The 12,703-nt window shown below is 43.8% G+C and overlaps 1 protein-coding gene across 3 annotated transcripts in view; it reads left to right on the top strand.

Moving 5' to 3' along the window:
• The window catches only part of XPO4 (exportin 4), a 105,569-nt gene extending 93,296 nt beyond the window's left edge, over positions 1-12,273 (top strand). For all 3 annotated transcript variants that reach the window (XM_060287794.2, XM_060287795.2, XM_070044065.1), the window contains 5 exons: positions 82-200; positions 1,566-1,697; positions 2,206-2,322; positions 2,736-2,828; positions 5,363-12,273. In XM_060287794.2, coding sequence (XP_060143777.1) covers positions 82-200; positions 1,566-1,697; positions 2,206-2,322; positions 2,736-2,828; positions 5,363-5,560 — 659 coding nt within the window. In that variant the 3' untranslated portion in view covers positions 5,561-12,273. The remainder of the gene's footprint in view (positions 1-81; positions 201-1,565; positions 1,698-2,205; positions 2,323-2,735; positions 2,829-5,362) is intronic.
• The last annotated feature ends 430 nt before the right edge of the window (positions 12,274-12,703 follow it).

Below are 12,703 nucleotides of genomic sequence, written 5' to 3'. Positions count from 1 at the left end.
ACTTTCATGCAGGAGAACATACCCACCTTCGTAGGTTTATTGATGTTACGGCTGTAAGACTGCGTTGTTCTCACTTTATAGATGAAGTGTTTAGGGGTCAGGAGCCTGGGCCAGCAGCAAACAGATCTGTGTCGGCAGCCGATGTTGTGTTATATGGAGTGAACCTGATTCTGCCCTTGATGTCACAGGACCTCTTGAAGGTAAGTGAAGAAAGGAATGTGAAGTTAAAACCGCATATGCTTGAACTCGAAGGTTCAAGATATTTCAGGCACGAATACACGTCCGATTTAATTAAGGGGGCCAGTACCTACTCATCTGTTAAGTGTGTGTGGAAATAAAGTGTTTGTGTGGCTGTCCTGTGTCCTTCACACCCATGCCTTCCCTGGAGCCCTGCACTCACTGATCCCTCAGTGTCAGGGAAAGGCTGGTTCTTCTAGAACCCAAGTGCCGATGTTCACGGTTTTGATTCCCTCGTCATTTGTCGTTCAGCAAATACAGGAAGTTTCATGTGTAGTGTATTTCTCTGGTGCTTTCCCAACATCATTCTCAGGCTGAGGGTTTGGGCGACAGAGGGCATTTCCCAGCCGCTCCGTGGAGAAATGGAATGGTAAGAAACCAGGGCTCACACAGCTGGTCAAGTTCCATACGTTCTGACTGTACTGGGCCTTGGTTTCTCTCACTGGTTGATGTCAAGGGCGTGGTGGTGATGAGGCTGCCCTTTCTCCCACTCTGAGTACCATCGAGGGAGGGTGTCTTCTGCGTTGTCAGGAGGTGAGAGGTTGGAGAGGAAGAGTGAGGTGGACAAAATAGAGGGGCAGAGGGAGGGGCCTGGGGAGGAAGCAGGGCTGGGAGGGGCCTGTGCAGTTGAGGGTCAGAGTGAGAGCTGTTAGGTTCCCAGCGCGCGGCTGTGACTGTAGGCTTGTCCCTCCTGGAGAAGTGTCTCTGCGGAAAGCAGCCAGCAGGATGGGAAGTTTAGGAAGCTCTGTGTATTGATTTGCTTTTCGGGTTCTTTTGTTTTTTGGTGTTTATTCATCAAATAAACCATTAGACATTTAGATGTGTATTTTCTTAAATGAGGTTAGCTGTAGATTACCTGCCTTTTACCTCAGTTCTCCAGGACTGTGCAACCAGTAAATAGATGTTGGAAGTGTGCAAGGCTGAATACTCCGTTCTAATCCTGATTTTAACAGTTTGTATTACGTTCTTGTATTTTTCCACATGCTTGAATGCAAATGCTTTTATTCACAGGCCATTTAGTAATTTGAGATTTGGCTGCTTTGTTCACTTTTCCAAGGTAAACATAGAACACCTGGAATTGGCTATGGCTTTGGTAACTATCCAGAAGATGACTGTTTCTGCTACGTGTTACTTTCATATTAGTTACTAAAGTGTTCCCGTTTTTGTAACTCACTTTTACATTTAATTAGGTCTTTGTGTTTTCTGTATCCTGTATATGTTTTAAACAAATCATTATACTTAGAAGCTTGATGGTTATTACTTTATTCCATTAATGAAAACAAGTTAGATATCATTAAACATCTAAATATTTAATATTTCTTTTTCAGTTTCCAACCCTTTGTAATCAATACTACAAATTAATCACATTTATCTGTGAGATTTTTCCTGAAAAAATACCACAGCTTCCTGAAGATCTTTTTAAAAGTCTGATGTACTCGTTGGAACTAGGAATGACGTCATATCCTTTGAGTGAACATCGTGATCACTTGTCACTAGGGAAAAAGGTTGCTAGAAGAAAAGTTTTCAAAATTTGTATTTTTTCTTTTGTGGTTCAGTCTTATTTCTTTAAAAAGCAGTCATGCCTATAGCTACCCTACTTCTGTGTTTCTTTCATTAACCTGCCCCCTCGTCCTCCTTTCACAGACCCAGAGGCATTCGGCCCCGGGCCCCAAAGTCACTGTCTCATGGAGCCCAGGTAGTAGTGCCACATCCTGTTGCCGCGTCTCTGATCTTTGCCACTTGGTTGTGTGCATCACAGTCAGAACACACACAAAGCTCCAGTCCTGGGCCCCAGACACATACGGATAATCTTGGAAACACTGGGACTCTCCTGTCCTCACCTAGCTCAGTAAAGACTCACCGACGTACTCACCTTCTAGAAACAGCCATCCATTGGATAATAGCTTTAGTTGTTTATCTTCTGTAAGTCAAGTATCTCTAGTTTGTTCTTTGACCTTCGTGATCAGAATGAGTTCGGAGGTTTGCCAGCTGTGCCTGGAAGCTTTGACCCCGTTAGCTGAACAGTGTGCAAAAGCACAGGAGACAGACTCGCCACTTTTCCTGGCAACACGGCACTTCCTCAAGGTGAGATGTTTGGGTGCAGTCATTGCCCGGGGAGGGCGGGGGGGGGGGGGTCTTCCCTCCAGGGGGCAGCACCTTCATCCACGAGGAGATCATGCCTTTCTGTTCACTGCAGTTTTTGGAGATCAGCTTTCTTGGATACGTTATCCTCCACGGTTATTTTGTGTTCCTGAAATTTTATGTGGTGAATATAACATGGAATTTGATAATTTGATTATTTCATACACCACAGCAAGCAATAACATCTTCATGTTATCCTTGGATTTTTTAAAAACCATTTTCTTTACTTTTCAGATTTGTTTAATAAAGAAGAATAACCTCTTTGTCCTCCTTTTTCCCTTTCGCAATGGGGAGCGTCTGGAGGGTTATATGGTCATCATGTGTCTTTATTGAGAGGTGTTACTGTGTACTTTCAGCTGGTGTTTGATATGCTGGTTTTGCAAAAGCACAACACAGAAATGACCACCGCGGCTGGCGAGGCGTTCTACACGCTGGTGTGCTTGCATCAGGTACTGGACGCGCCTCCCCGGGCCCCTCGCTCTGTGTAGTGAGGGGATTTTCAGACAGATGGGCTGTTTGTCCCTCAGTCCTCAGAGGGTCTGTGCCTCGGTGCTTCCGCACCATTCGGTGAGGCTGTATTTCTTTTCTTTTTTATTTATTTTTGGCTGTGTTGGGTCTCCATTGCTGCGCGCGGGCTTCCTCTAGTTGCGGCGAGCGGGGGGCTACTCTTCGTTGCGGTGCGTGGGCTTCTCACTGTGGTGGCTTCTCTTGTTGCAGTGCACGGGCTCTAGGCGCGCAAGCTTCAGTAGTTGTGGCTCGCAGGCTCTAGATCGCAGGCTCAGTAGTTGTGACGCACGGGCTTAGTTGCTCTGCGGCATGTGGGATCTTCCCAGACCAGGACTCGAACCCGTGTCCCCTGCATTGGCAGGCGGATTCTTAACCACTGCACCACCAGGGAAGTCCAAGGCTGTATTTCTTCACACTCTCAATAGCTCTAACGTTTAATTTTGTGTTTATCTGACAAGCTGTTAATAGCAACTACTTTCCCTTCTCCACTGTTATGAACCGTCCTTTATGTCGATCGCTGCCCTAAAGCTTGTCCTTACACAGCTGTGCTGGGAACCAGGACTCAGGACAAAGTAACGGAGACACAGTCTCTGTCGTTGAGGAACTCACAGCTTTGCGAGGAATCAAGATGGATAGACCTGGGGACCCCGACGAGTCTGCCTTCAGAAAGCAGGAAAGCCGCAGTGTGTTATTTGTAGCGCAGTCTGGAAACTGGTTGGTTGGGGCCTGGAAAGCCTCTGCAGCACCCCGTGACGGGGGCTGTAGCAGAGGAGGTTAGGCTGGCTCGCCTGTCCCGCCCTGTCCCTGTGGAGGGTGCCCGGCAGGTGTGCGAGAAGAGCTGTGTCGGGTCCTCAGCTGCCTCGGTTTCCAGTCTGTACCCCCACCCCTCCTCCCCACGCACAGGCACACAACCCAGCATGACCAAGTCATCGGCCAGAGCAGCTTTTTTTTTTTTTTTTTTCCTTCAGTATAGAGGCTGTAGCATTTGCTGTGACTGGTACGCAGGGTTTGATTTTATTTCCCTTCTTTTAAAAAGGGAGGATTTTGAGGAGTCTTGCATGATACTTAAAGACCCCCTTCCTGCAGCACCTGCGCCCCAGGTGGGGCGGCTCTGGGCTCATCTCTTGCCTCTGCCCTGGATACTGCCTTCTGCGGATGGTGCCCTTCTTGGGGGTGGACCTCCTTGCTCTGCATACATAAGCCGTTGCGTTCTGATGTCTTTTTTTTTTTTTTGCGGTACGCGGGCCTCTCACTGTTGTGGCCTTTCCCGTTGCGGAGCACAGGCTCCGGACGCGCAGGCTCAGCGGCCATGGCTCACGGGCCCAGCCGCTCCGCGGCACGTGGGATCTTCCCGGACCGGGGCACGAACCCGTGTCCCCTGCATCGGCAGGCGGACTCTCAACCACTGCGCCACCAGGAAAGCCCCTCTGATGTCCTTTTAAAAACCTGGGTGCACGTTGTAGACAAGGGATCAGGGACTGGGGCTGGGCTGGCCCTGGAGGCACTGCCATTTCTCAGGCAGGGGGCGCGGTGGGTGGGGGGGACTTGAGTTTATACTTATCCCCGTGCGCAGGCCTGCCTCTGGGAAGGGCAGCTAGCGTGGCCCCCTGGACTCGTGCGGTGGGGGCGTGCCTTACTACTCTTTTCCAAATGGAGTTAACATCTGGTTTCCCCATTTGCATCTATCATGACATCCCAAGAAGCTAATGAGGAAGAGTGACAGGCCTGCTTTTCTCATGAGAGCTTAGCTTTGAGAGCTGCCCCGGTTCCGTTCCCCTTAACCCCACACCCTCTCCTCTGTGTAAGGCTTTACATGCAGGGCAGTAAACCCAGGAAAACTCCAGCCATGCCCTACTGTTCTGTGTCGCTGAGCCCCTTCCTCGGGGAGCCCCTCTGCACAGCGCTCCCTTCCGCCCCTCGCCACCTCCCACGCAGCCCCCATCTGCACGTGTGCGCATCTGCCGTGTCGTGGCTGCCGCCGTGTGGGCAAGACGTCTGTGTAAACCTCCAGGAAATTTGAGAGTCAGCTTGCAGACTTAGGGCCTGAGAATCTACCGTAAATCTGTCGTACTAAGAATCTATCGTAAAATGCAAAAAAAAAAAGTGCTTTGAAAACACAGAAGGAAGAGGCAGCGTGACAAGGTAGGTGATCGTATGGGTTCTGGCGCCGCGTGGCCGGTTCTTGCTCAGAGGCCTGTGCTCTTGGGTAGGTTGTGTGATCTCACCGTGTGGAAGAACTTTGGTGTGTAAAACAGGGATATAAACGATATCTTCCTCACACGGTTGTTATAAAACAGTGAGTTACTAATGGAAAAGCTTGGAACGGTACCTAGATGACAGTAAACTTTTAGTAAATGTTAAATATTCAAAAGAGCTGTCAGACCCTGCCTTTGGGACCCCCGTAGCCCACTACTTTGTATTTCGTGTGGTATTGGAGGAAGGTGCGTGTTCTTATGTGTACTTATCTCTTCAACAGGCGGAATATTCTGAACTGGTTGAAACATTACTGTCAAGTCAGCAAGACCCAGTTATTTACCAGAGATTAGCAGACGCCTTCAACAAGCTCACTGCAAGCAGCACGCCCCCTGTGCTGGACCGGAAGCAGAAGATGGCCTTCCTGAAGAGTTTAGAAGAGTTTATGGCAAATGTTGGTGGTCTCCTTTGTGTAAAATAAACAACAGAGCTTTATGCTTAATCAGATCCTTCCTGCAAAGTGCACTGAATTGCTAACAGTTGACTTGAGTCTTGTCCTTTTTGTCAGTTCGTTGGCCGTTTGGATTTTGGGAGCCTGGCAGGGCACTGTGTGGTGCAGGGAAGCATTACCCTCAGTCCGTCGTAGGTCTTGTAGCTTTTGAATGGTGATTTCAGATTCTCAAAATGAAATTCCACATATGTGCAAAGAGATATGGGCACCATGAAATACGTATTCAGTGCCTTTTCCCTCTTTATCAAAGCATTAGGTGGCTACCCAAAGTTTAGCGTTTTCACTATCAGATATCAGCTGGATATCTGCTCATCTGTGTCACTGAGGAGCTGGTTGAAAAGACAGATTCCTGGGCCCACCTGTAGACAGACCCTCAGAGTCAGCATTTGTTTGTTGGACCTTGGATTCTTGGTTTTGATAAGCGCCTCTCCTCTGCCACCCCTGCAGTTTTCAGTCAGTGCAGAAGGCCGGAAAGCGTCTAGAGGGGTGTGCTTGCCCAGCCCTCCCTTTGAGGAGGGGGAGGGGACTGGGCAGGGGGAAGGGCACCGCCAGGTGTTTGGCTTCCTGTTACCACGCTCTCCCTGTCTGTCTTGTGTCACAGCAGCCCGGTAATTGCAGGTTTTGTGAACCTACTCTGATGCCTGAACTTGAGGAGGAAAATACATGTATATTTTTGTTCCATAAGAAGAACTTTAGGAACTGTAGCCATTTCATTGCCTTAATTTTAAGAAGGAATTACACAAAGCAGATTTGTTTAGTAAGAAATCCAGTCTTGCTGCTTCAGAGTCGGGTTAGGGTGTTAGCTGCTGTGAACGTGGGGCCCTCTTGATTGTGTGTATTTATGTGGTTTTATGGGTGAAGTGAAAGGCTCATTCAGATGTAGTGTAACTTTCTGAGTATGTTTCTGTCCAGCCACGTAGCCCATGGCTAATAATTTGCTCTGAATGGCTTGCTTAAGCAATAACTATTTTAAAGGGTGTGAATTACTGATTCATATAGACTCTCACACATTGGGACATTAGGGCAGTAATTATTCTAGAGTGGGTGTTATACTCATTTCACAGGAGCCGTGTAAATTTAAGAGATTAAAAAACTCACTTTAGATCCTGTAGTTTGATTTTTCTAATCAGGATTTTTGTACTGCTGCCATGCTCCCCTTAACTTTGTGTGCCAGCTTAAATTATGGAAAGGAAAGCTAACTTATAAACACCGGGCACGTGACACTGCCCACTTCAGTGTCAGAATCACACAGCACAGTAACAGGCGCGTTCTGAAACTGCGCCTCCGACGGGCGGGCTTTCTCGTCCCGTCCTTAACATCGTGTGCTCGGCTGACCTCCGAATGTGGTGGTAACAGCTGGACTGCACAGAGTGGATGCGCCTCCCCATGCACGGCTGCACAGCGGTGAGGGCAGCTCCGTGCTCTTGGCAGTTGCAGTTAAGCAGACGGAGCATCTGAATTCCACCCAGCCTGGGCAGGTGCCGCTGGACGCAGATGAAAGCAAAGCCTAGAGCCACGGCTTTCTGAGAACATAACCGAGGTGGAGCAAAAAGTCTTAAAAGACATCTGGGGCAAAACTAGTATCACTCTTTCTGAAGCGTGCGTATTATTGTGTTCTTAAACATACTTTGGACAGTGCATTTACTTTTAGATTTCTTCTTCTTTCCCTTAAAGAACTTGAAGTCAGAGGCAGCGGTAGTCACTTTGTTTGCATTGTTTCTGGTGTTTCATGTTTCCCAGCTCCCTAGCGCCCAGCAGTTGTGAGCTAAATATGTCCCTGTTCCTTTGCCTAAGGGCACCAAGACACGCAGCCGACTGGATTGGTCCACTGACTGTGACAAAACTGTAATCAAGTTGTTATTGAAAATAAAGATGAGTAGGAAAGGAATGCCATGGTAAACAAAAAGGGCATCTGTATCTAATATCTTTTATCTAGACAGATGTATTTGCTGTTTGCCCAGATTTTATTACAGTCCTGCATTTTCATTAGACCGCTTTTAATTGAAACAAGAGTTTCTTCAGATTGGACCAAATAATACATAAGATATCATCAGAATGTTGGTTAGTGGCAAACTGGAAGGAAACGCCACCACCGTTTTTAGGTAGTGGGAAAGGCCACTTAATGGCAACAGCCAGGCTCTTTTCAGTTGTTCGCAGTTTGTTTTCCTGATTGGATATTTGTTTAGTTTGGGGCTTTTATTTTGTCAAGTTTTGTCTTCAGCTGTGTTTGTTGGCTTTTCAGTTTTGGGGCGTTTTGTTTTAATGCTTTTGGCCCAGTGGGTGTCAAGAATACTGGCTTAATTCTAGTAAATTGATTTTTACTGCTAAAACTGTTGTCAAAGGAGTTTTAAAAACAAAAACATTATTTGTGCCCCTTTTTATATATGTTAAAGGGACACTGTTGAGTATTTGATTTTTTATAATGCTGTGTTTTATAAACTTTCTCTTATTCATACACAGTATCCTATCACCTCCGTTTTCAGTTCAGTCTTTGCTTGCTTTTATTTTCCTTGGCCCTTTTATTTCTGAAGGCACAGTCTCTGCAGACTTTGTACCTTCACAGTTTGTATTTGTGTGGCAGCACCTGTAACTAATTCTTGTAGCTCTGTTTGAAGGATTGGTTTGCATTTGTGGTCCTGGATGGGTGGCTGCCTGGGGGGTAGGCCACCTGAGACAGTATCTGACAGTGTCCTTGCTGTCTCTTCATCTGTTGGGAGACAGTGGCATGTAACCATCACTGCAGTGAGTTTTCAACAGTGTGACCTTTTATGTAAAAAAGCTTTGGAATTTTTTTCAAACTGGTTTTAAGAATTTAGTCTTACTTCGTTGTAAACCGTGTTTCTAATTATATTACATCACTGTTCAGAGGAGATGGTTAGTACTGTTTTTTCACAGTTTGCATTTCAAAACCAAACACCTCTGTGATGCTTACCCCAGTCAGCATTATTTAACTTCCCTTACTGTCTTTGAACTTTCTCTTCTACCAAAAAATGTCAAGTCTTCGTATTTTTCCTATCACCATATTTCCCATTTCTGTTAATACTCGTATGAACCCCTCAAGTATTGAAGGGAACAAGTTGTCAGTTTCAAGGATTTCAAGTTTGAGTATCTTAATTTACCGTGTCAGTTGGACCCTTAAAATACTATTTTTGTCTGTTACAATTTTACTTCTTTCTGTTTGCCACCTCTGTCATTAGAGGTGTTGTCATTAGACCTTAGTAAGTTCGCTGTCTCTGACAGATGATTATCATTGTTAGCTCCTGAATAAAATATTAACTGTTTCGAAACCTCAGTACTTCTTAGGGGTTTTTCAAAACCAGAGAATAAGGCACTGATTTGGATATGAGTTCTTAACATTATAATTTTCTGTAAATTCCTCTATAAAACAACATAGCTGATTTGAGGATGTAATAATGTTTTAAATTATTTTAAAATGTAGGTGGATATTCTCTGACTTGGTAACTATATTCTGAAAACACTGCATCTAAGAATTCTTGAAAAATTGATTTTCTAAAATTTTAAAATGTCCAGCTTTAGGTATATTGCTGAGCTCAAATTAATTTGCAGTGAGTGCCATGGTTCACGTTGAACTTTAAACGATTTAATTTAGATGTAAGAAATGTGAAGTATTCCTGATTGATTATAATGGGAACCCATGACATATTTAGCCAAAGACTGTATTTGGTTCAGGTAAAGATAAAAGCTTAATAATGGGCATCCATTCTGTTCTAAAGAGGATGGATGAGGGGATGTGTTTCTGGCCCCTAGCTCTGTACACGTAAGCCTTTGTAAAGGCGGAAACGTGGTGGCGGGGAGGCCCGTGTGTTAGCCCCCCGAGGCTCACACTGCAAACTATCTTTGTCCCCCTCGTCCTCTGTGGTTTGCTCTTCGCCTGGTCCCAGACTTCCCAGCAGTGGAGAGATTTTGTTTTTGGCTTTTCTTCTAAGTCTGTTTTCTTAGGCCTCTCAGCTCTTAGGAGCTGTCAGAATGTACTAACAGCTAATTTTCCTAGCCTGACATTCAGCACTGCATCTGCACTATGTACCTAACGGGGATGTGACCTCAAGTGTGTCCTGAGCCCGGGCTACCTGGTGTGGTGTCTTTTACCACATACAATTATTGACAGATTGCAAAGGTTGGTATTGTGATTTGGTTCTCTGTACAAAGGAAAAGGCTCCATGCAGTGAGTTTCTGGTTTAATGGTCACAAAATGTTAGCACTGCTACCATTCAGCACGTGTAAAATTTTTTAAATTTATAAATATTAAAATTTTAAACTTATACTGACTTTTCAGTTTTTTTAAGAGACCCAGGGATGAGTATACTGTTTAAATATTTACCTCTATTAACATTATTAATAAAGGTATAAAGTTGCATTTAATTTTTCAAAAGATGCTACAATACGATTTTAGGAAATAAGGCCATGTACTGAGCCAGTTACAAGCTGAATATAAAATTTTATTTGTATTTTTTAATCCATAAATGGGAGTTAAAATATGTCTTTTCACTAAATATTTTTATGACATTTTTGTTTTGACCATGTGTGATTTGTTCATGGGTGTCTAGCTAGACTGTTGCATGAAACTTATTGAATGGTGCTATAGTTCATTTACCAGCCTAGGGTGACTGACACTGGGGACATTACACAATCAGAATAATTTTAAATAAAAGACATGAGGACATATCTGCACAGGTAAAATAGGGATTTGCATTACCTTCTGGGAGAACACCCACCCCTAATAGAATCTCCAGAATTCAGAAAGAAAATCGAAGTTTCGTTTAGACTCTGTAATATTGAGCATATTTATTTTTATCTCAGCTCACAACCTTAGAAACAATTTCAGAGTTACTAGTTAAATCATTGGATTCAGGGCATATTTGTAGTAAACGTAGTTTGGGTCATTCTTTTTGGCCTTTCAGGGAAAGTGGAAAGGTACCATTCTTCTGTGTGTCAGACAGACTTTCCTTTTTACCTAATTCTAAATCTTGTAAACATATGCAGTGAAAAGTTATTTTTTTTAAGGAAGAAAATGCGTTTTGAAAATATATTTATTTTAAACTTTATATTGCTTGGAATGTTCATTGATTTGTAATGGTATTTCTTAGGTTATACTGAGATCTGATTCCACTCCAAGGATGGATAAAGAACCATTAGGCTGTTTAGGAACTAAGTAGAGCTCATTCATTTTCAAGGGGGAAGCCTTAGGCCCAGGCTGATCACCTTTCATTGGAGGGAGCTGTGGATGATTTTAGAGGCCCCAGATATAAAAATCTGGTATTGTTTCTTAAAAGACATCTTTAAAATATTGGTGCTCTCTAAAAATACAGTCTGTTTATATTGAGTGGTTTATGAATGATGACTTTGGTGCATTAATTAGATTGTGAAACATTTTTGTTTGTTTCTTAAACATAGGATCGTGCACTCTTTGTAATCTCGAATGGCAGATCTTTTAAAACTAAATGGAAGCAAAGGGCATATTCGGTGATACTAAGGAGAAAATCTTTTGCTTGGAGTCTCCATACAGTCCCAATGGTAGCATACTCTGTCGGTTCTAGCACGTAAGTCAACATCCTGCTGAGCTCTTGCAGTGTAAATTACTTGATCCAGCAAGAGAGTGAACTGTGGTTAAGTCATTGATGCTTCCCAGAACTGATAAATGAAAAAAAACAGAAGCAAAGAGAGTTTATTTTTATTTATTTATATTTTATCAAAAAAAAATTTGGGCTGTGCCACGCAGCATGTGGGATCTTAGTTCCCCGACCAGGGATCGAACCCGCACCCCCTGCATTGGAAGCGCGGAATCTTAACCACTGGACCTCCAGGGAAGTCCTGCAGAGAGAGTTTAAACAGGGATGTGCTAAGTATTTTTATTCCCATAGTAGTTAGCAGTTTTGTTTTTAAGTTTCGATAGTGTTCACTACTGATTACTTTGCCAGGTCAGTTTTCAAGTATTCCTTTTAGTAAGCTCCAAATCTTAGGCTGCAATTTTGCAGCTCATAACTGCACTGCCCTGGATGGTCCTTTCTGAGGACTGATTTGGTAAAGCTCTTTGAACTGGCAGAGTACAGGGTAGAGGCCGGGAGACCTAGATTCAGTTCACAGCTACACTACTTAGGGTTTACATGGATTTCCACAGTCTGTCATCTTATCATAGGACCAGAAGTGTTGTTAATTCCCAAAGAACAAATTGAAAGCACAGTGATGGATAAAATATAATAGTAGATGCTCAATAAATTCCATTCTGTTTAAAGATCATTGATAAGAACACATTTTGCTCCACTAGATAAATGTGTCCTAACACAAAGTCTGACACCTGATAGTCATTCACTCCGGTGGTATTATGATAGAGTTAACTGTATTATTTACTGCATCTTCTTTTCTAAATGAGAGAATTGATCTATTTAAGTCAGTGGTTTCAGTTTCTGTTGAATATGCTCGTATTATTCCCACAACAAAAAGGCCTAATAGTGATTCCCCAAATAAGTTTCATGCGCCACTAATTCTTTATAACTTAGCTGTTACCAAGTAATTGGAGAAATAAAACTAGTTTCTTTACTGTGTGAAGTTAAATGCTTTACTGCACAAGTGCACGTTGGGAGGCTGTAGGGGAAGATCTTAATCCGACTTTCCTTACGTGGTGGCCTCTTCACAAAGCACCTTATGGGACTAGACTTCTAGGGACTATCCTTTGCAGCATACTTGGGTTAATTTGAGTAATTTGGTAACAAACCACTAAAAGAAGGAAGAAAAACCTGAATCTGTGTTCTTGTAAGTATAGGTTATACTAGATATTTTTAGAGAGGAAAACCAAGTCTCGCTCCATCTCTAAAGAGGTCTTTCCAGAGTAATCTCCATTTCTTTTATGCTCCGTTTCTGAAGAGTAGCATGACGAACAAAAATCACTTCTGAATACACAAAAGGAGTAATTCCTGAATTAAGGTTGATTTGAACTTGCCTGGCAAGTCCAGTTTACTGGACAAATAATTTCCCATTTATTTACTTACTTAACTTAGCTCGCGGCTTGTGGGATCTCAGTTCCCCAACCAGGGCTTGAACCCTGACCCTCAGCAGTGAAAGCGTGGAGTCCTAACCACTGGACCGCCACGGAATTCC

The sequence above is a fragment of the Globicephala melas genome, chromosome 18 (genome assembly GCF_963455315.2).
Source record: "Globicephala melas chromosome 18, mGloMel1.2, whole genome shotgun sequence".
NCBI lineage: Eukaryota > Metazoa > Chordata > Mammalia > Artiodactyla > Delphinidae > Globicephala > Globicephala melas.
Note: the sequence above shows the minus strand (reverse complement) of the source record. Positions and strands in the feature narration are given on the sequence as shown.